The 24228-nt window shown below is 40.7% G+C and overlaps 1 protein-coding gene across 5 annotated transcripts in view; it reads left to right on the top strand.

Annotated features, from left to right (window-relative positions):
• PICALM (phosphatidylinositol binding clathrin assembly protein) overlaps positions 1-24228 on the top strand; it is a 502282-nt gene that overhangs the window by 252207 nt on the left and 225847 nt on the right. For all 5 annotated transcript variants that reach the window (XM_029602251.1, XM_029602252.1, XM_029602253.1 and 2 more), the window contains exons 10-11: positions 8520-8643; positions 9034-9170. In XM_029602251.1, the coding sequence (XP_029458111.1) occupies positions 8520-8643; positions 9034-9170 (261 nt within the window). The remainder of the gene's footprint in view (positions 1-8519; positions 8644-9033; positions 9171-24228) is intronic.

Here is a 24228-nt window from a genome sequence, read left to right as displayed (position 1 = left end):
CATGACAAAAATTTCCTACCGGAAATTCAGATCCAGAAATTGATGTCTCAACTGCGTCACCATATGCCAGACGGTGTGGTCCTACCTACAGGTGCTCAGTTTTATGTCGGCTACCCTGGAAGTGGTACCGTGGGCAAGGGCACATATGTGTCCTCTTCATCGCTCTCTGCTATCATATTGAAACCTGCAGTCTCAGGATTATGTAGTTCAACTCCACTTGCCGATGGAAATCTGCTCCCGCCTCCAGTGGTGGCTGCAGGCAGATCATCTGAGAAAGGGAGTTCCCTTGTCCTCTAAGACTTGGTTGGTATTCACGACAGATATGAGTCTCCACGGTTGGGGGGCTCACTGTCTGGAGATAATGGCCCAAGGGCATTGGAATGCCGAAGAGTCCTGCTGGAACATCAATTGCCTGGAAACCTAGATGGTATGGTTGGCATGCTTGCAGTTCAGCCACAGGCTGCAGGATAAAGCGATTTACATGATGTCACATGTCATGATGACAGTGGCCTACATCAGTTGCTTGGGAGGAACCAAGAGCCAGCAAGTGTCACAGGAAATAGACCAGCTTATAGAATGGGTGGAAGGTCATCTGCAGATGATCTTGGCCTCTCACATTGCAGGAAAAGACAACGTAAGAGCAGACTTTGTCAGCAGGGAGAATCTGGACCCAGGAGAGTGGGTGGTGTTAGCTGAGGTGTTTCAGATGATAGTAGATCGCTGTGCCTTCTGTTCTAGACCTGCTGGCAACTTTTTGCAATGCAAATGTTCCTTGATTCTTCAGTTGCAGGATAGAGCCGTGGTCCCTGGTAATAGATGCTCTCGTACAGGTGCGGCTGAAAGACAGATTGCTTTATGCCTTTCCTTGTGGCCCTTGCTGGGCAGGATAATTTGCAAGATCGAAGGCCTCAGGGGGCTAGTTCTCCTGGTGGCGTTGTACTGGCCCAGACATCCGTGGTATGCAGATTTGCGAAGACTCCTAGTGGAGGCCCCCCTTTGTCTTCCACCGTACATGGATCTGTTGCAGCAGGGACCAGTTCTTCACAAGGAACTGACTTTGTTCTGTCTTACGGTTTGGCCCTTGAGAGGGCTCACCTGTTAAAGCATGGTTATTCCTCTGCGGTGATTGCCACCTTACTCAGAGCTCACAAGTTCTCCACTTCCTTGGCTTATGTGCGGGTTTGGAGAGTTTTTGAGGCCTGGTGTGAGGAGTGGGGTGTTCTGCCTCATTCACTTAAGATCCCTCTCATTCTGGATATTTTGCAGGATGGATTGAATAAAGGATTGGCCCTTAATTCTTAAAGGTGCAGGTTGCGGTTCTTGCCTGTTTCAGCAGCCTGGTAAATGGTGTTTCATTGTCGTTTCATCCTGATGTGGTCCATGTTTTGAAGGGAGTGAAGCATCTTAGGCGTCCCTCGAGATTAGCAGTTCCATTGTGCAGTCTTAAATTGGTGCTGGATGTTTTTGACAGGCCCCTATGTTCCAACCACTGCGTAGACTTTCTTTACGGTTGTTGACCCCGAAGACTTTGTTCCTGGTGGCTATATGTTCAGCGTGTCAAATTTCTGAGCTGCAGGCTTTGTCTTACTGGGAGACGTTCCTTCTGGTGACTCCGGGGGCGTTACAGCTCATGCTGTGCCATCCTTCTTGCCCAAGGTGGTCTCAGACTTTCACTTGAATCAGTCCATCTCCTTGCCATCCCTGGATAAGGTTAGGGATGCAGAAGAGTAACTCCTCTTGTGCTCCTTGGATGTCAAGCGATTTATTGTGTGGTATCTGGAGGTCTCTGAACCTTTTCGAAAGACGGATCACCTGTTCTCCAAGGCAGGAGTAAGCAGGGTGCTTCTGCTTTGCTGGCTACCGTAGCTTGTTGGATTAAGGAGGTAGTCACAGCCGCATATGTGTATGCTGGAAAGCCGTTGCCTACTCAGATTAGGGCTCAGGCAGTGTCATGGGCAGAGGTTAGTTTGTCTGCTATCAATATCTTACGAGCTGCGACGTGGTCCTCTTTACACACTTTTTCAAGGTTTTATCATCTGGATGTGCAGGCATGGGAGGATGCAGCCTTTGCACATGAGGGCGGCCTCCCACCCTGTTGGGGAGTAGCTTTGGGTCATCCCACTGGTCCTGAGTCCATTTGACTACATCCTGGGAAATGGAGAAATTACTTACCTGATAATTTTGTTTTCCTTAGTGTAGACAGATGGACTCAGCTTCCCACTCTTGGCTGCCGCATGTGTATGTCAGTAGTCCTCCTGTGGGGCTCTGGGTCCCAAAGGATTACTGGTAAGTGTTCATCCAGTCTCTAGCTTGGGGTACCTAGAATCTTACGTGAGTTTAGTGCTTATGGTTGGTTGAGTACAGGTCTGGTAATCTGTTTTTAATCATGTTTTTTTAATCACATTTTTTGCTAGTCTGGCTACAGTTGCTTTTGAAAAGAATACTAGCAAGCTGGGGTCACTGCAGGGCTATATATACTGTCATGTCAGCTTGCTCCCTCTCCATCTGCTGGCAAGGGAGCATAAACCCACTGTTCCTGAGTCCATCTGCTACAATAAGGAAAACGAAATTATCAGGTAAGTTATTTGTAAACCGTTGTGAAGGCCCGTTCCAAACAGTATATAAAAAGCACATAAATAAAAATAAATAAATACAATTTCTCCAATACTTTGGCATCCCCATATGAAGCATGGTCACGAGCTGAAAGTAGGTGTGCCAAATGGTTTAATTAATATTGTGTTTTGCCAGCTGCTTCATAGGGCAGAAAAGCAGTTGTGCAACAGCAGATGTGAGGAGCATAAATTAGCTTATAATATCCTTTTGCATGATTATAGTTGCCCAAAAGCTAAAGTTATTTTTTATTAAGAAAATAGAGACAGCTGTGAATAAATCACAACAGTAACATTTTTTTGCAAAGGAGCTAACAAGGACAATGGAGATTTTACCAGATTGTGATACTTTTGTAGTGGCTTTGATGATAAAATACTTAAAGTGCAAGGTAAGTTAGGAAGTAGATATAACTGTTGTGATTATAATGAACTATGTCTAGCATTACTAGATAAGATATGGATGGAATTTGACCATGTAGCTTGAACTGGGATTAGCAAGGTTACCGCAGGATTAAAGGTAACTTTGTCTCCTTTAGATCCTTGCCTATTCACATACATTAAGGCATTAAGTGAGATTTTGGTGGTTGTGATTCCACTAATGGTGAATAATTGCTTACAGGAAGGGTCAGTTCTTTTGCAACTTAAAAAAAAAAAAAAAGCAAGTGAGACCTATAAGTAAAGATGGTAGTAAAGCGGTAACTGATGTTAACAATCTTTGACTGGTGTCTATCTTGCCTACACGTGGAAAGACGTGTTCTCACCCAGTTGGAAGAATATTTATTTATTTATTTATTTATTTATTGTTTTTGTTATACCGAGTTTCATGACTAATATCACATCAACCCGGTTTACAGCTAACAATGTGTGTAGGGTAAAGTGTAACATAATAAACAAATTTCCCAATTGCAACTTTAAATACAGTAAAACAATAATAAGGATGTGAGAAAGTTACAATAAAACAGGGAAAATTAACTAGGATCAGAAAAGGGGGGGAGAGAGTGAATAAAGAGATATTTACAAATCAGACAGTTTCATCAAGTAACATAATTGTATAGCAAAGTGAGTACATATCAGCCAGTTGCATCAAGTAACATAGTTGTGAGTAAATGAGACAACGTGAGTAAATATGACTGTGGATAGATATGACGCAGTAAATAAATATAGCCAAGTGAATAAATATGACACCCAAGTGAATAGATATGACACAGTTGTGAGTGATGATAATATTGTGCTGAGTATAAGTTTGTGGTTGGTGGATTCTTATTTTGATCCAATTTTTGAATACATTTGTGCTGAAGGGTGGAGGTTTTAATCGGGGCCTGGGAATGCTTTTTTGAAAAGCCAAGTTTTTAGTCTTTTCCTAAATGTTAGAGTGCATGGTTCTTGTCTCAAGTCAGGTGGGATAGAGTTCCATAGTGTTGGACCTGCTGAAGAAAAAGCTCTGAGACTCAATGATTTATGTTGGTAGGTTTTGGCATGAGGAATTTGGAGTGACTCTTTGTAGTATTCCCTGATGGGTCTGGCGGATGTGTGTTTTTTAAGTGGTATTTGTAGGTAAGCACTGCTGAAATCTTGCATGCTAACCAATATGGATTCTGAAAAGAAAATTATACTGAAGTACTGTTAATGGATACATTAATTTGAAGCTTGGAAAAAAAGAAAACGGGGATCCTGGTTCAATGTGATGTAGCTTCTGTATTGGATTCAATTAGACATGAAATTCTTATTTCCCATTGGCATTACTGGGAAGGTTCTAGACTGGTTTTGGTCTTTCCGCGAATGGAGAAAATAGAGTACAGATGGGCTCCTGTCATTCTAGTGAATGAAATATGAGGTTCCTCAAAGATCATCACTATCCTCCATGCTTGCTAATATATATATTTAGCACGAGCTGGTTTTGCGCTAAAGGCGTTAGAAATACATTTTTTCATCTATGCTGCTGACGTGCAGATATATATGCCCAGTGAGAGCTCAGGAGAATTTCCGGTAAGCACTTTTAATAAGCTCTTGTCTTTTATTAGATCTTGGATCTGTAACAATGGCCTGCTGTTAAATAAAAAAAAAAAAAAAACCCAACAAAAAACCCAAAACCTAAACTTTTGAGTAAGAAAAAAAAAAGTATGCTAATGGTAGCCTTGCCATTGATGGGACTTCACTACAAATCTATACTGAAGTGTGCAGTTTGGGAATGATTTTAGTCACTCTCAATGAAGGCTCATATTGGTCAGTTATCTCGAACTGCTTTTTATAAGTTAAGATTGTTGAGACCATTTGTTCAAGGATAATTTCCTGTAATCCTACAATCCTTAGTGCTAGGACACATTAACTACTGTGCCACTCTATTGGTGGGATTACCTGATAATTTGCTCTGGGTGCTGCAGCTAGTGCAGAATGTTGCAGCGTGGGTCCTGTTGGGCTTGTCACAGTTTGATCATGTGACCCTTGCGCTGCAGCCAACTGCACTGGTTGCCAGTGAAATGGAGAGTCAAATTTCATTTTTTTAGTGACAATTTATAAATTAACTGTTGAAAAATCTTGTGCGCTAAAGAATAAATTGGCTTCTTATGAACCTAATAGAGTATTGTGTCAAAATCAACTGGACTCTTAAAAGAACTCCATTGAATAAGGGAAGGCTCATCTATACATGGGCACGAGCATTTTCTTTTGCAGCTCCAGGAACCTGGAATAGTTTGCCAGTCCAGTTAAGGAAAGTGAGTGACTTACAAGAATTCAGGAAGATTAAAATATATTTATTTCAAGAAGCATATAGTTAAGTAAAATGTGTTGTATTTTAATATTTGTTTATTTTAATTTGTTTTTATTATGAATGTACTTGTGTGATCCACACTGGACAAATTGTGTGTTTGGAGATGTGGAATATAAGTATTTTAAATAAATAAAATAAAAATCTGTGTTCTGTTCTTCCCTAGTTCCAAAAATAAGTTTAACAGACTTGTGAGGAGTACAGTCAGCAATGTCATGAACTCTTTTAGTATTATAGAGATTACTTCAAGTCTCATGACTCTCTTTATTCTCATTTGTGTAAGTACTTCATGTACTTTCTCCTCTGCAAATGAGCTTATTTTGCATTATTTTTGCCACCATTTTCTGCCTTAGGAGCATTGCTTTCTTTCCCATTCTGTAAATGCTGAGATGAACAGGTTTGATTTCTGCCTTTTGTTGGTTGTCCTCCTTGCTAACCTAACCATAGCTGGATTTTGGGCTGTGCGACTCGTGCAGTTGCACAGGGTGCCCTGACTGAAGGGGTGCCATTGACCTGCGATGCTGGTATGGCATGATGGTGTCCCCTCTCTCACCAGTGCCTTCTCTTTTCATTCCTGTATTGCCACTTTGATCCAATGTCGTCATTAGGCTGAATCCACTGGTGGGCCATGGTCCCCACCCACTTTCTGCTCCTGCCTACCCAATCAGGCCTGCCCAGCACCAGAAGGCCTGAAGAATGGATGTCACAGATCCCATCCCCATGGCAGCTGAGGAAGGAGAAGGATGGCCAGGAGATCAGAAAGTCGCCATGGGATCCCATTCCTGCAATGGCCAAAAGAGTCTGGGGTGGCTGAAGAAGAGGCCCAGTGTGTGTGACTGTGTGTGTCTATATATGAGTGAGGGCTTGTATGTGGGAGAGCATGTGAAAGAAAAATCTAAAAACATGGCTCTTTAAAAAAGCCTTCATTAAAGAGTGTGGAAGGTAGAGAATGAAAGTACAGGGTAATGCAGATGAGAATGAATTTACTCAATCCTACATTTAAGAAGTAATATTTCAAAGCGATAGTAACTCAATAATATACCTGGACTTGACCAACATTACTCAAATAATGATTTTATTTATGAAATTGTAACCAAACTTTATTGGCACCTGTTAGAATGTACAATATCCTACATTTACTTACCTTAGTCTATGTGCCTATTTGTAAACCGTTGCGATGGTATATAACTTAGCGATGGTATATAAAAGTTTTAAAATAAATAAGCTGTGTTCCTGGCTCCTCCCCTCAAATAAATCTCTGGGCAGCCAGAAAGCCTTTTCACTGCTATCTTACCACGGCATTATTTGTTAAATTTATGAATCATTTCCAGTTTTTACGATAAAATCTTCCAAAGTGATGTACATAAATAAATAAATAAAGCAAAAAACCTAAAATTCTTTTTATTCTGTATTTGTCTCCAACTGTTAACTGACATCTGTGTGTATTTTGTTACAAAGTAAATGCCAGCAGATAAAGACCAAATGGTTCATCTATTCTACCCAGCAAGCTGTTCATTGTAGTAACTACCACTCCATGCAGGTTACCCATACCTTCTGTTACAGGTAGTAACAACTGCCACTCTGTGCAGGTTATCCTCTGCACAGAACAATTTCCCCCTGTATCTATGAGGTATTAAGAATCTGAATAAGATCTTGTATACATTTTATAAAATTGTTGATGCAAAATTGTCAAATGATTAAAAAAATAGTTTTGCTGGGTGGCTATAACTGGCCAGTGCTTTTTTTTTTTTTTTTTGCATATAAAGCCCTTAGAAGTTTTTCTTGTACTATCTTACAGCCAAGTTGCAGAAATGGTTAATGGCAGGGCAAGGTATGCATAGTTTAGGGGTATGCTCTGTGTTTTGGTTATTTGAAATTTGTGTTGGAGATTATTTGGTTCAGTTCTGTTGGAGATGTGTGATCCAGGGATATATGATTGATTGATAGAAAATGAAAAAAATGTCTTTTTATTCTGTAGATGCAGCATTTCTGTATTTCTAAAGCCAGAAAGCCAGCACTGGAGTATTGATGAGGAATGGGAGAGTGCTGAGTTCAGGGGGAGCGATACTGTGCTCACTGCCGCTAACCATGTCAATCTGAGGGGGCAGGGGTGTTCACCCTTCTCTCTCCTCCTCCCAATCTGACTTCCTTACTCTTTGCCCCCCCAGTTTGTGGGGGGGGGGGGAAGGGTATGTGTGACATCAACAATTTTCACATAGGAAGCCATTTGTCTTAGTGCTGGCTCTGCTTGGATCATAGTGTGAATCTATAAAAACAGTCTTGGGTGACAACAGCTATAGGTAATTTTCTTAATTTCAAAACTTGCTGATATGGCTATCCAATCTTTTTTTTTTTTTGTTTTTTTTTTGTTCATATTTTAAACACTAAATAGTTGTCTCCCATATTAGTCTACAAAGATAAGTGGAAATAATGGTAAACTAATAAGTTGCAGGTGATACCTTTTTATTGGATTAACATCTATGATTAACTTTCAAGCTATATTCCCTTCAACTAGTCATGATTCGTATTACTTTATTCCAGATAGGAGATATCACATACATCCATATATAGAAGCAAATGAGCAAACTCGCCAATTTTAATTTATAAAGCTCACCGGAAGCTAACATAGATCACCATGTGATGTTTGTCATAATCAAGTTGGTATATATTCTCTCTGGACTCTTGCTTGTTTCTGAGAGTTTGTTTTGTATGCGTGCATTATATCAAGGGTGGCCAACTCTGATCCTCAAGCGCCACGTAGGTTGGGTTTTCAGGATATACACATTGAATAAGTATAAGATAATTTTGCATGCTCTGTGCCCATTGTATGCAAATCTATCTCATATATATTCATTGCAAATATCCTGAAAACAGGCCTATTCATTGCTTTTGAGGACCAGAGTTGGCCACCCTTGCATTATACAATGATTTGTAATTTTAGGTTGCAGTTGAGCTTGCTGCACTACCATTTACGTATTTTGGGTTTAGGAATATCACAGGATTCTGAAGTTAACAGTTTTATAAATCCTTTATTTTTTTTTAAAGTAAGTCTGAAAAAATTACTAAGATTATTTTAGTAGTCATCATTGCATGGAAATTTTTATATATGCATGAGATCCAAAATATTTCCTGTCCGATTATTTCAGGGCTACCACACTTTCAAATGCAGTTTCATCCCTTGCAAGCACAGGCTTGTCTCTCACCAGAGTGGATGAAAGGGAAAAGCAAGCAGCCTTAGATGAAGAACAGGCTCGTTTAAAAACTTTAAAGGTACGCCTTTTTTACCTAGTGATATGATTTTCATAATAACGTTCAGCAACACATCTGTGTATTTGTTTGCTAGTTATGCTAATGTATCACGGACTCCTTTTACAAGCTTTTGTTAAATGTAATGAAATACCACTATGGTAACATATTAAGAAATTTTGAAGATCAGTATGAGAAACCTATGTTCTGTGCATTAAAGCAGCATGCTTGTTTTGATTTTTTTTTCCATATAATAAGATTATTTAAATTGCTTTGTTTTTCATTTTCCCTTTTTTTGGTGGCTTATGAAATACATATAGATAAATATGTTGGACTTCATTTTATTTACCTCAGAAGTCATATAAACACATCTTTTGTTTCTGGATTTCTTACACCAGCTCACTTTCCCTACAGGAACAACGTCTAAAAGAGCTTGCAAAGAAACCACATACCTCTTCTACAACAGCTTCCTCTCCTGTGTCATCTTCAGCGGGAAGTATAAATACTATAGCTGCCATTGATATTTTTGCAACGCCTAGTTCTTCAAATAGGTAACTTTTGTTATGGTTTTGTATAAATACCCTAGATTCAGTGGTGAAATGTTTCAGCTTAAGAACCAGGACTTAGAAAAACACACACAATTAAAAGTTATTCTGTTTTTTCTTTTTTTTTTTAATTTTTTCTTTTTGATTGAATGTAATATGTCATAGATTCTAGCTAAAACAAAAAACAAGAAATACCTTGAGGGAAAACTGCAAATTGCAGAATACCTATATTTATGTATCTTTAAAAGAACCTAAAAGAAACCACTGGGAATGGTATCAGAATGCTTGGTGCTGCAGTCTCATGGGCTCTTGCCCGCATAGGGCTACAATCCCTCTCTTGTGTTAGCACTTTCTTATAACATCATCTACCTCTTCCCATGTGGTCTTTTGGCTTTTGTTCTTTTTATCTTTTATCCCTTTTTCTGTGCAAAAAGCCTCCAATGAAACAACCATTAAAAATTACCCATTAAAAGTATATTCCATAATACTTTTCTTGTTAATTACAAAAACCTTTATCCTTATTTAACTTCACTTATATCACCATTAGTGTAGCATATAACTTATCTTCTCTGCTCCTATCTTTTGCTGTAGTCGCCTTCCTTACTGTCATTTATTATTTGCCCGCCCGACATTGGCAATATTTCGGCGCGAAACTCGCACCTGCTTCAGGGGCACTCAACAGAGTTCATTCTAGCTCAGCCCGACTTCTCAAAGCATTTTCCACAACTCAAAGATGGCGCTCAAATGCTTCCTAGGTTCTTTTAAAGATACATAAATATAGGTATTCTGCAATTTGCAGTTTTCCCTCAAGGTATTTCTTGTTTTTTGTTTTGGATAGATTCTAGCTACACATGGTCTTAAATCATATTTTTTTAAATTAGCTTAAAGGGACACTACTTGTTTAAATTCAGTTATCTAAAGGCCTTTATAGACTATTCATATGGATCTGGGGGCTGCACAACTATACTAGAACTAACAGAATTGATTTGTAAATTTTAATGTGTGATAACTAAATACACTGTGATGCTTGTCTGACTGTTAGTCTTCCTGGCCATAGCTTATGCATCAACATGCAGTGACATTTTAACCTTATCTTGTTTTAAACCAGAGTGTAGTGTGCCTGCATACTTAGAGGACAAACATGCCAGAGACCACTTTTCATTACTTACAGTCTTCAGCCTCTGTTTTTCTCCTACGAGTCTTGCAGTTTCTCTAAGGACTTTGATGTACTGCAGTTAAATACAGAGTGCCATTTTTGCTGCCTTCTCCCCACCCATCAAAATTGTAAGCTCTATATATTAGAGCAGAGGTTCCCAAACTTGTACTGGGAGATCCCCAACTGGTCAGGTTTTCAGGATATTCACAATAAATATACATGAGAGGAAATTTGCATGCTATGGAGGCAGTATTTTCAAATTTATCTCATGCATATTCATTGTGGACATCCTGAAAACTTGATTGGCTAGAGGTCCTCCAGGACAGGTTTGGGAACCACCTATATGAGGAAAAATAAAAGCTTGGGTCGAACACCATCTAAATCAGAGATCAGTCCCTGAAGTGTCATGAGAAAAAAATCTTCCTCCTCCTCTTGTTCTGTACATAGAAAAAAAGAGGTTCCTGTCAGCACCATAGACTGAGTCCATGTGTAGAATTATCCTTAGCACTGAAGGCATCATCTGATGTTGGGACAGGAAATTCAGTGCAAAAACTGCTCAAACTTTCCTCTGTACTGAAAATGTCTTCTCATCCTGGTGCTAGAGTTGCTGAAGCATCCCTCCAAGCAGGAATCATTGGCACAGAAGAAATTGGTGTCAACCATGAGAAAATCTGGGGCACACATCTTTTTTTCTATCCTCTATAAGTGCTGGTCCTAGAATTGGATACCTCATCTGTCTTTGATAAACAGCCAGAATGTCGTCCATTTGTTAAAAAAAAAATGTGGGTGGCTTTTCCACACCTCAACCTGTGCAAACAGAACCTATTTTGGAAAGCTTTGATACACTTGGCAGTTTTTTCAAAGTTTTCACAAAATCCTTTCACATTTATAGTCCACAACATTTTTCAGATTCAGAGCAAAATTGTGTATTTAGACTTCCTCAGTTATTTCTTTACAAGAATCTGATGAATTACGTTCTGATCCATCACTACAGACAACCAGAAGTACCATGCCTCCAGATGATGTCAAAGCCTTATTCAAAAGATAGCACAAACAGTTCCATTTAGTCTAGAAAAGGAATAGCCTGCACCAAAGGATTTTATTGGATTCTGAAAGTTCTTACAATTCTTACAAAGTGGTACTGATTCATAAAGCTCTGCAAGACTTACAGTTGAAGCTATCAGTCTCTTCTTAGTGTACCTCTAGTACAGTGTTTCCCAATCTTTTTGAGCCCAAGGCATATCTATAATAACAAAAATGTTATGTGGCACACCAGTATCCATAGGGCAGGCAATGCAGAAATGGAGAAGACTGATATGGCCAAAAGAAGAGCTAAGAATGCACTGAAAGTCCCACCAGTGTGTCTGCCAAATTTTAAAACAAAGGGAGAAGGGGGATGGAGACACACATGAACCCATCACAATGGACCACCTCCCTCTAAGTACAGGAGAAGGGAGGAGTTGTAGTGTGGGCAGCTGACTCAGTGACTGCCAGAGCACCTCCATTGCTGTTGCTCCCAACACTCAGTGAGTCATATCCAGTACTCAGCACATACTTTCTCTGTGTCACTCAGCCTGAGGATAAGAGAGGCTGGAAGGACTCAACAGAAGAAGCCCAGGAAGAGGAATATGAAGAGGATGCTTTGTGTATTGTGTACCACACAAAACAGGGTTCAGCTATACATGCCCTGCATGCTAACCATTAAATGCGACATTCTATTGCTCATTCTGTAGCTAGGAAGAAGAGGCATGCATGGTTACATATGTTCTTAAAAATGAGCTTCTAAATAAAATAAAAAAAGCAGCAAATCTGATAAAGGAGCATTGCACAGGTTTGCAAGCCCTAGGAGCACTCCCTACAGAAAAAATTATCCCAGAAGAAAGGCTGCTATCAACTACATAGAACAATATTACTCGCAGAGAAGGTATCGACCTCATCTGTATTACAAGCAGATGCCACAGTTGCAGCAGCAAGTTCAGCATCAACAGCAATAAACCAGAGCACATTCGACAGAATGGACACAACAAAGATCTATCCTAGCAAGCTTTACAGAAATTTGGTTTCTAATTTTTGATGACTCCAGCATTCCCATGTATTTTTCTCTGCAGGATCTTTCAGTGGGGGCGGATTATGCCATTTCCAAATTCAGTGTTTGCACTAGGCGAGCCTTCTCCCTTGTGCTGCCACCCCCGCCCCGACTCCTACCTTATTCTCGATCACGCCCGCTCGCGGCCGCCAAATCTTCACTCCTCTTTGCCACTGCTTGCAGCCCCATATGGCTCGCACCCAGTGGCGCACCAAGGGTCTCTGGCGCCCAGGGGCCAATGCATTTGTGTGCCTCTCCAGCATTCCCCCCTTTAATCTTTCTTGTACTAATGCTTAAGGTCACAGAAAATCAGTGGCGTCTCTAGACAGAAGAATGTTTTGGGGGAGGGGCAGCCGAAATGACATTTCTTAATCACACCCACCTCTATAGCATGGATCCTGCTTTAAAATTGGTTATAAAAAAAAGTGTTAATAAAAAAGTCCAAAGGGTCTTCTGTGTAATTTTAAAAAGCTGGCCAGTTTCACACTTCTGGTAAAACTATTATAAAATTATTTGATAGCTTCATTCAACTAATTCTATATGGCTATGAGTGTGAAGTCTGGAATATATAGGAAGGGACAGAATGTCAATATAAATCCTGCACCTCCAGTTCTCTAACTCTGTGCATCCACTGAAATTCCCCCAAACAATGGAGCTTGGATATTTCCCTTACAGCTCATTATACTAAAAGATATTTTCAAATTCTGGTGTCACCTCACAGTAACAGCAGCACAGACACCTTCCACTGCCAGATACATTGTGAACTAACACAAAACACCGCAAAAAAGACACTCAAAATCTATACTGCAATCCCATCGTAACATAACAGTAATAACACCAAGGACTCAAACAACAATAACCCTACCTGTGAAAAAACAAGGGTAAATATTACACTGGGTCCTAGAATACCAATACACCACCTACTGAGGAAACAAACCCGATTGCTATATAGATCCCTATACAGACACTACATGCTAGCAGAATCTCTCATCATGGTCACACACAGCAGAGACAGACCTTCACCAAACACAGAATACAAAATAAAGTAGCACAAATTAGACAAAAACTGAAATAGAAACCCCAAGAAGCTAGACTCTGTGTATTAACAATGGAAAAACAGAACCACTATTCCTCATAAAACAAATAAAATCAAGAAACATAAAGCATCAGTTATAATAGTAAAACCATACTAATAAAAGAATATTTTAAAATTACTGATAAATAGAATTTCTATTAATTAAAATCATATACATTTTTTACAATTTCCCAAACACCAATAAAATATTTCAAAACAGCACATATATCAAATAACACCCAATAATTAAAACTAATAAGGATTTTAAAAAGCCCCTGCTGTCTATATGTGGGAGCTCTTGATTTCCAGTCACCCTATTGTCGAGGATTAGGAGGTTATCCTCTCTCTCTCTCACACATACACTGTCACATACATACACATTCATGCTCTTATACCCACCATAACCTCTTGCTTTCACAGACACTGACACACTCAGGCTCTAAGACACTCTCCCCCTCCACACATCCCCACACACAAACTCTGACTCCCCTAGAATTTCTCATACACACTTATGCTCTCACACCCACTGGCTCCCTCACATACACACAAACACACACATCCAGGCAAGCTCCCAATAACACACACACACTCCCTTTCATTTTCACACCACTCCCTCCCCATCCCCCAGGCATGCACACATTCATTCTCACACACACATACACCACACACAGGCAGGCACCTATTCTCACACACACACCCCCAGGCAGACTCCCATTCATACACATGCACACACTAAAGGCAGACCCTCTCTTTCTTTTGCCAGCAATCTCTGAGCCTCTCATTCCTCTGCTGCCACTGTCACTGCTGCCACGTGGCTATTGGGGAGGCGCTGATTGCTGCTACTGGCACCGAAACCCATTCTGATGCCGCCTCTGTGCAGCCCCGTGGGCTTCCACTTCCTCCATGCTGATCTCGTACATTGTGAGATCTGCATATAGAAAGGGCTACTCTTGCACATTCCCAATGATTACATTTGCCAATCACTAAAAAGTAATTTATTTTTTTTTTACCTTTGCTGTCTGATCTTAGTTTTCTAATCAATTGTTCACACAGGCCTTTCCTAACTCCAATATCACTTAACTCTCTTCAACTACCACGCTTCTCTAGCTATAGCATTAACAGCCACCTCGTACAATGTTATTATTTACATATATAATTATCTGATCTTCTTTTTCCTTCTTAATCCAAGTTATTGTTTCCCTGTTATATGTAACTGCTTCTCTACACTACAGTTCAAATTGTAATGTTTATTATATTTACACCCCTGTTCTTTGTGAACCAGCATGATGGGACTTCTGTCTTGAATGTTGGTATATAAAAAACCTTAAATAAATAAATAAATAAATTGGTCACAGGCTTTCTTTTTCCACCTTCCCTTCCTTATTTTTTTGCCAGTTCCTTTTATATTGTCTTTTTTTCTATTTTTTCTCTCCATCTGTCTTCTTCCCTCAAACACACAGCCAGGTTCTCATTCTCACATGCTCTCTCTCTCATACAATCATTCATACACACAGTCTCTCTCTTGCATATGCTGTCTGACTCTCACACACAGGCTCTCACTCCCACATGCTGTCTTTCTCAAGCCATAGGCTCTCACTGTCACATGCTGTCTCACAAACACAGAGGCTCTCTCACACACACACACACACACACACACACACACTCTCGCCTCTGGGCCTCCTCTTCACAAGTCTCTGCAGGATGGGCTTTGCAGCAGCCCTGATCTTCTCAGGCCACCCGCAATGTGGGATCCGTGGTGGCCCTCCTACCAGTCTCATCCTCTTTTTGGGCCGCCGTGATGTGGTATATGCTGTGACCCATTAACGCCGCTCTTCTGCATGCGGCTGAGGCTCCTCCTCCTTCCTGCCCGTGCGACTCCGGCAACGTTTTTCTTCCAGGGTTGCACGGGCAGGAAGGAGGAGGAGCACCTGCAGGTTTGGACGCAAACTTTTTCTTCGGGCCGTGGTGAGCTGAGTTCCACCACGGCCCCACCAGTCTTCCTGCTGTGTGCGTTCGCCACACAGCACAGCAGTAGTTCCTTGCTCAGCCACCAGTGGGATGAGGTCCACCGGCGGCCGCATGAGCCTCCATGTCGGCCATCAGTGCCCCCCCTATGGCCCTGCACCCGGGGGCATTGGCTCCCCCTGACCTCCCCTCGGTATACCACTGCTCGCACCCTCTAATGCTCGGCGCCCTAGGCCCAGGCCTAGTTTGCCTAGTGCTTCCACTGACCCTGAGTGTTTGAGAACCGTAGACAAATGAGTTCTAAAAATTATTCTGGCAGGTTATCACCTCAGTTTTCAGATGTTTCCTCCAAACAACCCATCTCAAAGTCTTAATAACCATTGGATCAATCCTAATTCTAAATACAGTGTCTCTTTATTGGCAGCAAATGCAATAAAACCAGTACTGAGGCTTACATAAGGGAAATGATTCTATTCCAAATATTTTCTAATTCCAAAGAAATCTATAGACTTTCTGCTAATCCTTGACCTGAGAAACCTCAACAAATCTCGTAAAAAGGAAAAATTCAAGTTGAGTTCCCTATGCACAATACTACCCCATCTGAATATCAGAGATTGGTTGATAACTTTGGATTTAAGGGATGTGTATTTGCATGCTAATCAAAGAAAATGTCTACAATTCATGACAGATGGCAGTTATCAGTACATAGTGCTCCCCTTTGATATCTCAGTAGCACCCAGAATATTCACAAAATGCTTGGTGGTAATAGATGCATGAATCTGAAAGAACAATGTATTAGTATTTCCATATCTAGATGATTGGCTAATATCAAACAGATCCTCCTGAGACTCATCAGGCCACCAACTACGCAATATACACCCTTCAATCATTAGGTTCTTCATAAATTTTCAGAAGTTCCAGTTATAAATTCCAAATCATGGGTGGAACTACGTGCTTTTCTGGATACAATAAGAGAGAAAGACTCTACCAGTTCAAAGAATGGAGAATCTCATAAGGATAGTCCTCCACTTGAGCAATACCTCAGAGGGAGAATAACTAAATGGTCTGCATTGTGGCTAGTGCTCCAAATGGAAAATCTTTTCCATTTAAAGTTACAAGATCATCTCGTAGATGGTCTTCATGTTAGATGAAAAAAAGATAAGTTCTGCATTATTTGGCTTTCAGTATTCAAGTTATTAGGGTTAGTGTTTATAGACTGGAAATCCCCATTGTGTGGCTGGATTTGTCGTGCTTGTCTATGGAGAAAGCGAAGTTGCTTACTTGTAACAGGTATTTCCTGTGGACAGTAGGACAATCCAGCCCCATAGTCCCACTCTCCCCCTTCCCCTTAGTTGAAGCTTAGCTAAGAGGTAGACTGTTGCAGCAGTAGCAGCGCAGGTACTCATGCGCATCCTTGGACCTTTTGGTGTGTCTGGGCTCTGAGAAAGCACATTCATGTTGCCGACATTTGGTGATGTTACCTACTTATATGGCTGGTTATCCTACTGTCTCCTAGAGGACACTGTTAAAGATCAGCAACTTTGCTTTTGTCCACTCTTCATTCGATGAGAATCCTTCAATTTCTAGGATTCATTATCAGTTTGCCAAATCCAGCATACATCCTTATCATGTGATAGACTTCATAGGAGCTTTTCTTCTGCACAGAGTATAGACATTGATATACATAATCTGCAAGCTATCCAAAGAGTTACTAAGACCCCTATTATATTTCCAAGACTTCAGATATGTTCTACAAACAATAATATTCTCGAAAATAGATTATTGTAACTCTTTACTGCTTGGTCTACCCGCTAACACTTTGAAACCTCTTCAATTATTACAAAATGCCACTGCGAGGATTCTAACCAAATCCAACAAAAGGGAACATATTACACCCATGTTAAAGAACCTTCACTGGCTCCCCATCAATCAGAGAATCTTCTATAAAACCTTAACTATAATCCACAAAGCCATCAAAAACTCTTCTCCAATTGAACTCACCATCCCTTTACAACTACACACCTCTACCCGTCCAACGAGGCTAGCCCAGAGAGGCACGCTAAAGGCCCATCCGTTCAAAACTTCACTTAGTAAAAGAGCTCTTTCCACCGCTGGACCTAAACTCTGGAACTCTCTCCCTCCTGACCTGAGATTGGAACAATCGACTCCCACCTTTAAAAAGAGACTCAAGACATGGTTGTTTAATCAAGCATTCTCCTAATCCCAATAACTATTCTGAACTTTTCAACAATCGACCTCAGGCCCGACATAGTCAATTCCGAAAATATATTCACCTATATTATATTGTATTTAAATTGTACTCTCCTTGCTCCGTTGAAGTTATTTATTGCTCTCATTAAGTTATTTTATTTATTTCCAAGTTAAATCTTCCCTGTTCTCTGTAAGACATTATTCTACATTCTGTCAATTTTATTGTTACAATGTAAACCGAATTGATTAGCAACTTTGTTGCTAGAACTTCGGTATATAAAACTGTTAAATAAAATAAATAAATGATCAGTTTGCCAAATCCAGCATACATCCTTATCATGTGATAGACTTCATAGGAGCTTTTCTTCTGCACAGAGTATAGACATTGATATACATAATCTGCAAGCTATCCAAAGAGTTACAGCATGTCAGTTTATGTGGATGTTGGGTCACACAGCAGCAACAGTCCCATCTTGCCCCTTTCACATGACTTGCCATGAAACTGACTCAATGGCATCTAAAATTCCAGTGGAACCAGCTTCTCCAACTATTATTTCGACACATGAATATTCACCTCTCATCAATTCTGTCACTTGATACTTATAATATTTTTATACTGCTATTTTATGTATATAGCACTGTACAATAGCAGTAAGTGTTAAGGTACAAGAAGTCCCTTCCCCAGAGAGCTTATATTCTGAATACCTGAGGCGATGGGAGATAGTGACTTGCCCAAAGACACAAGGACTGTTAGTGGGAGAAGTGGGATTTCAACCCTGGCCTCCCTAGTTCCCAGCCCATTACTTTAACCACTAGGATACTCTTGGTAGTTAAGTCTTTCTAATCTTACTCAGATGTCAGTTATTCTACCAACCGTAGTTTCAGGAAACAACAACCAAAGATGCTTCCAATCAAGGTTGAGTAACTCATTTCAACCACTTATGAACTCTAGGAATGTGGTGGCCAATAGCAAAATAGCTTTACATGAACTATTTAGAACAGAGATCCATTTTTAATGCTCTCAAAGTATTCATTTGCTGGGTACAGAACAAAATAGTCTTAATTCAAACAAATGAGTAGTAATCTAAAGTACTTCAGACGTTAAGAAGAGATGGAGCCCAAAGATTTTGATAGCTCTGTTTTCATCTCACCAAGTTAGATTTTTATGACCACAAAAGCTGGGTAATTCAACATCCAGTAAGATTACATATATTCCCATCCCTGATCATATAAGGTGACAAATCTTCTACATCCCTCAGCCATCAAACACTGGCTCCAACTGCATGGATATTGAAAGCAAGCTAGTATCTTTTCTCTAAAATTACCTTCTCAAGTGGGCAAAATTCTTCAAGCATCTAGAAAATGGTCAATGAAAAGATCCCAGCCTCAAACAAAAAAGGTTCATTATCTGTCATTCTACTTTTCAGTATTACCCCTTTACGTGTACTGTTAAATTTTTCTGAATCAGGATTGAAGAGCAATTCCATCTCAGTGCTATAGCAGTATACAATGAAAATTTCAAGGGCCTTCCCATTTCTCCATCAACCTATAGTTGCCAGATTTATGAAAGACCTAACTCATTTTAAACCTCCAATTTAAATATCCATCTATATCCTAGGATCTAAATACAGTTCTGGCTGAACTTACAAAACAGCTATTTGAACCCTTGGCAAAAGCACAACCAAAGTTCTTTTCTTGGAATGTTTTAATTTTATTAGCAGTTATGTTTGCCTGAAGAATAAGCAAGCTACAAATATTGGTATCATATATTCCCTGTATTCAAATTTTCCATAATGGAGTAGTTTTGAAAACTCACCTTACATTTCTACCAAAAATTGTCTCAATTTCATTTAAACCAATTCTTTGTCTTGCCAACATTTTTTCCAAGACTGCATGCCAATAGAGGTGAGCAGGCACTTCTTATATTGGACTACAAAAGAGCTTTGCTATCCTGTTTAGAAATAACACATTCTTCTGGAAAGTCTTCACAACTGCTTATTCTTTCAACTTAGTAAAACAGGTCTCTTCAGTCACAAAAAGAACTCTTTCAACTTGGATATCTGATTGCATTTCCTCAGTAATGGTCACTAGGCACAGTAATAAATTTATCAGAGAAAGCTAAGACTATTGTTAAGGTATATAAGGATAGATATCGGCAGGAACTGGCACCAACTCTGTGTGCGCTGTGGATACTTCAGCACCCCAAATATTGTCTTCAGTACTTCTGTGACTTGGGAGCTGAGAGCTTTGACTTCAGGGCTGCAGGAAGGGGTAGGATGGAAGAAGTACTCTCTCCCTGCTACTGCTTTTGCTTTCCCCTGCAGTCTTATGGCAGGCTATAGAATGTCTGACCAAGGGGCTGCAGGGGAAGCAGAAAGTAGCAGCACTTTAGGACAGATGGGCTTTCCTGCCTTTGGTTTATCTTGCAGTACATTAGAGATGGAGGGATTCTGGTAGAGGGAGTCTGAAGAAGGGAGAGGGACCAGAGGAATTGCAAGGAGAGGGAAACTGCTGGGAGAGGAGGAGAGAAAATGCTGGCTGGAGATGAGATTAGGAGATGCTGGTAAGGTCTTGGAGAGGAACTGATAAAAGGAATTCTGGCTAGGAAAGAAACTGAGGGGGAACAAGGATGATGGTGAAGCTGTGTGAAAGGAGTAGACTGACTGAGGATGAAAGGGATTGAAAAAGGGGACATGGACTGAGAGAAGGGAGAAAGAGATAAACAGAGGGAAGCCATGGGCTGTCATAAATAGAGAAGCTGGCAAAGACATAGGAATTTAATGGGCTACCTAGGCCCTGCCGACCCAAATTATGGGTGGTTATCTTGGAACTGTAGCGACCACTGCTGGAGTCACTGAATGGCTTTTTGCCTGTGTCACACTGATCTTATGAGACATGTGGAGATGATTGGCCTCCCCAACCAAACAGGTGTTCTGTTGCTCCTGGGAGCTGGGGTGAAGGGATACTCATTCCCTCTGTCCCATATAGCTCCTTTCCCAGTCCTCTTCACACCTCTCTTCCTCTTGAAAGAGGTGAAGTGGACTGAAAAAGGAGATGTATGGGACAGGAGAGGAGTTCATATGGCAAATTAAAACGAGATTTGTGAGAAGAGGATCATGGTGGAAGGAAGAGGTATAAAGAGGAGAGGTGAGGGATGGTAGTGGCAAGAGGATGTGAGACTAGGAGGAGATAAGAGAAGATGTAACGCCGTACTTTTTTTGTTCAATACTCTGTTTATTGTTTAATGTAACGCCTTACCGGCGACAGTTTTGTTCTATGGAAACCGACTTGATTTGATATGTATATCGAGAATGTCGGTATATAAAAACCCTAAATAAATAAATAAATAAGATAATGAGCTGTGGAAATAGACTATAGAAAAATATACACATGGAGGAAAAATAACAGAAATGAGATGACCAGAAAATAATTTTATAAGATGTTTGAGGATAGATTAAATTACAGACAAAAAGGTTGGAAAATATTCTGTTTTAAGTTTGAACATTTCTGTGCTAACTGGGATGGGTCAAAAGTAGTGGGCAGATAGTATCTGTCCTTTTTATTCCAACCCTGCAGACATTGGGTAGGATGGGGAAAGAGGTCGAGGGTGATGTGTGATATCATAGAATGAAAAGCTGTCTTTTAAAAATTGCTCCTCTTTGACATCTCCTATATTGAGAGGTTCTCCAGTCAGGGCTTGAATTGAGGAGGAATGGTGGAGAACACCATTCCCACTGGTTCACAAAATAATTTAAAAAAAAATTTCTCTTGTTATATCCTGTAGTAGACATCAATTATATCTAGGGTTTCCAAACTGAGGGTGGGAAGCACCATATACAGCTATGGCTCTGGATCTGGGGAGATGCCTACTGCTGAGTTGCCAGGGCCCAAGACATGTAGGTGGTGCAGTGTCTTATGAAGTGGTGCAAGGAATGGGAATGGGGAGGAGGGACAGCTTTAGAAGAGAGAACAGGGAAGTGAATCAAGCCTGTGGAGGAGGAAGAATTGCAAATTGAGAAGTGAGCTTGAGCCCAAATTGTGACAAGGGTATTGGACACCCTCATTCTCTTCTCTCCAAGTCCTGCAGTCCCCTACTTTTGCTTCCTGTCTACTGTGCCCAATATCCCTTCTCTCTATTCCTCTGTCTAGCATCCCTTCTTTCTTCTTCCCCACCAGCATCTAACTTTTCCCCTTCACTCCCTGTTCAGCACACCACTATCACACCACTTTGTCCTTTTTTTTTTTTTTTTTTTTTTTTACAGTGTTTGACATCATTCCTCTGCAACCTCTACATGCCCAGAATCCTCTCTCACTCCATTCCCACCCTCTCCTGCCCAGCACCACTTCTCTCCTCACCTACCTAGTTCCCTCTCTCCACAACTCCCCTGCCCACACATGCTCTACTGTCTTCACATGTACTCTGCATCCATTCCCTTTTTTCTTTAGGTGCTGTGCCTTAAAGGTAGGCAGGCAACATCTGGAAGTTTCCTGGGTTTTTGCTGGTGCCCCACCCCCCGTCCCAAAATTAAAAAAATATTTGGCACTGTAGGCAACTGCCTAATTCACCTAATGGAAGAACCATTCCTGGCTGAACCTGCTAATGAAGGGAAACCTAATGTGCTGAGGGAGGGGTAAGGGGTGGAGAGCAGTGAAGGGAATGGGTGAACCAAGTCTACAGAGGAGTGGCGATGGCTGAGTAGAGATAGGAAGAGAAACTGGGAGGGGAACAGAAAAAGATAGGTGTATGGGAAATGGGAAGAACAGGATAAGGAGGTGTATTAAACCACTGCCTCCAAATATAAAGGTCAAAGAATGTCCAAAGAGAGGGAGAAAAAAAAAAAAAAATCGAGAAAGGAGAGGAAATGGAAAAGAGGATAAGATGGGGAGAGGAGGAAGAAGTGATTAGGAAAATGTGACAGAAAAGGGGGAGGTTGAGAGAGAGAAGTGGTATGGACAGGTGAGAGTGGGGGGCAATATGTGTGGTGTGGATGGGCTGCAGGGGGAGAGAGGGAAGGAGATTGGTGGGGATGAGCTGGGTTGTGGAGAAGAATGATTGGAAATTTTGAATGCTTCCATAACTTTTGTTTTGGTCATAACTCTTCCCCTTGTCAACTTTATGTGGTCATCTCTGGATATTTAAATAGACTGGTCAATCAAGCTCATGTCCCACTGTGAATTTTTCTCTCTTTACCTGGGGTTCTGTGTGTTTTCCACAGATAAGCAGGGCTGAATTAACCATGCTTTCTGGGAGTGCCTCCTGGCGGCTCTCGGCAGGAACTTCTAGCAGCAAATTTTGCTGCTGCATGCCAGCATGGTGCTATTCCTGCACGGCTAGCGGTCTCCTGTCAGTTTTCTCTTCACCAGTGCGTGATTTTGACGCGACTTCTTCTCCTGTCTTCTTCACTGTCTCCTTTCAACTGAGATCCCCAAACAGCACTTTTCAGTGCTTACTATGGCCCCAAAGGCCCCCGGGTTTAAATTTTGCCGTTGTGGCAAAATTATGTCCGCGGGCATAAACTTTATCTCTGCCTCGGGCCCTACCATGATATGGCAAACTGCCACAATTGTGGGAAAATGTCTCCCAGGGTCCATAGACAATAGGCCGTGAAAATAACCCACCTAAGGGGAGAGTATCTGGGATACATCGGGGTAATCACGAGCGATGTGGCAACTGTGATATGTGTGCCAATACAATTACTGGTAATGTCTGTCAAAATCCGAAAACAGGAGAATTTTTAAAAAAGAAATGTATAACAAATTGCAAGTCGACACAGGTGATTTATTTAATTCAATGTACATGTCTGTCCATCTACGTGGGTCGTACTAATAGGCAGATCAAAACATGTCTAAGAGAACACAGGAGTCGCCTACGAATAGGAAATATTGAAGCCCCATGGTGAAGCATTGCATTCAAAGACAACACACCTTCGAGCAATTAAGATGGACCATCTTAGAAAAATTGCAAAAATCCGATCGGGGAGGTGATCTCCAACAACAATTAAATTTTGGGGAAAATGGTGGATCTTTAAATTGTCTTCTCAACATCCCGATGGTTTGAATGACAGCGTCGAGTGGGTGTCATTGCTAAATTTTCAGTTTTATGGAAACCGATGTGGTGTTCCCCTACTAATGTCTGTACATAAAAATTTTCAAATAAATAAATAGTCAGTGAATGCATTCCATTGGTTGTTAGCCTCAACGTCATTGCAAAGTGATTGGTGTAGGTTGAAGTCAGGATTTGGTTTAAATGTTTAGTAAAACAAAATGGAGGATCCTGTTTGGAAACGCTGAAGCAAGAAAGCAGGACATAAGCGGGTGCAAAGATGCAAGGAACATATGTAATTATGTGTTCAATAATGTTCACAACCATTTAAAGTCTGAATATAAGTAAGATACTTTTGTCTTAGATATTTGATACAAAATATCGAATGCCCCTGAGGAAGCAGCGAAACACGAGCCGTGTCTGGCATTATACCGCTTCGCAAGATTGAAATAAGTGTCCTAGCTTGTTTGTTTATTTTTTCCAAGCTACTTTTAATTTCAAAGACAGGCACCAAGAACAATATCAAAC

The sequence above is a fragment of the Rhinatrema bivittatum genome, chromosome 5, assembly GCF_901001135.1.
Source record: "Rhinatrema bivittatum chromosome 5, aRhiBiv1.1, whole genome shotgun sequence".
Taxonomy (NCBI): Eukaryota; Metazoa; Chordata; class Amphibia; order Gymnophiona; family Rhinatrematidae; genus Rhinatrema; species Rhinatrema bivittatum.
Note: the sequence above shows the minus strand (reverse complement) of the source record. Positions and strands in the feature narration are given on the sequence as shown.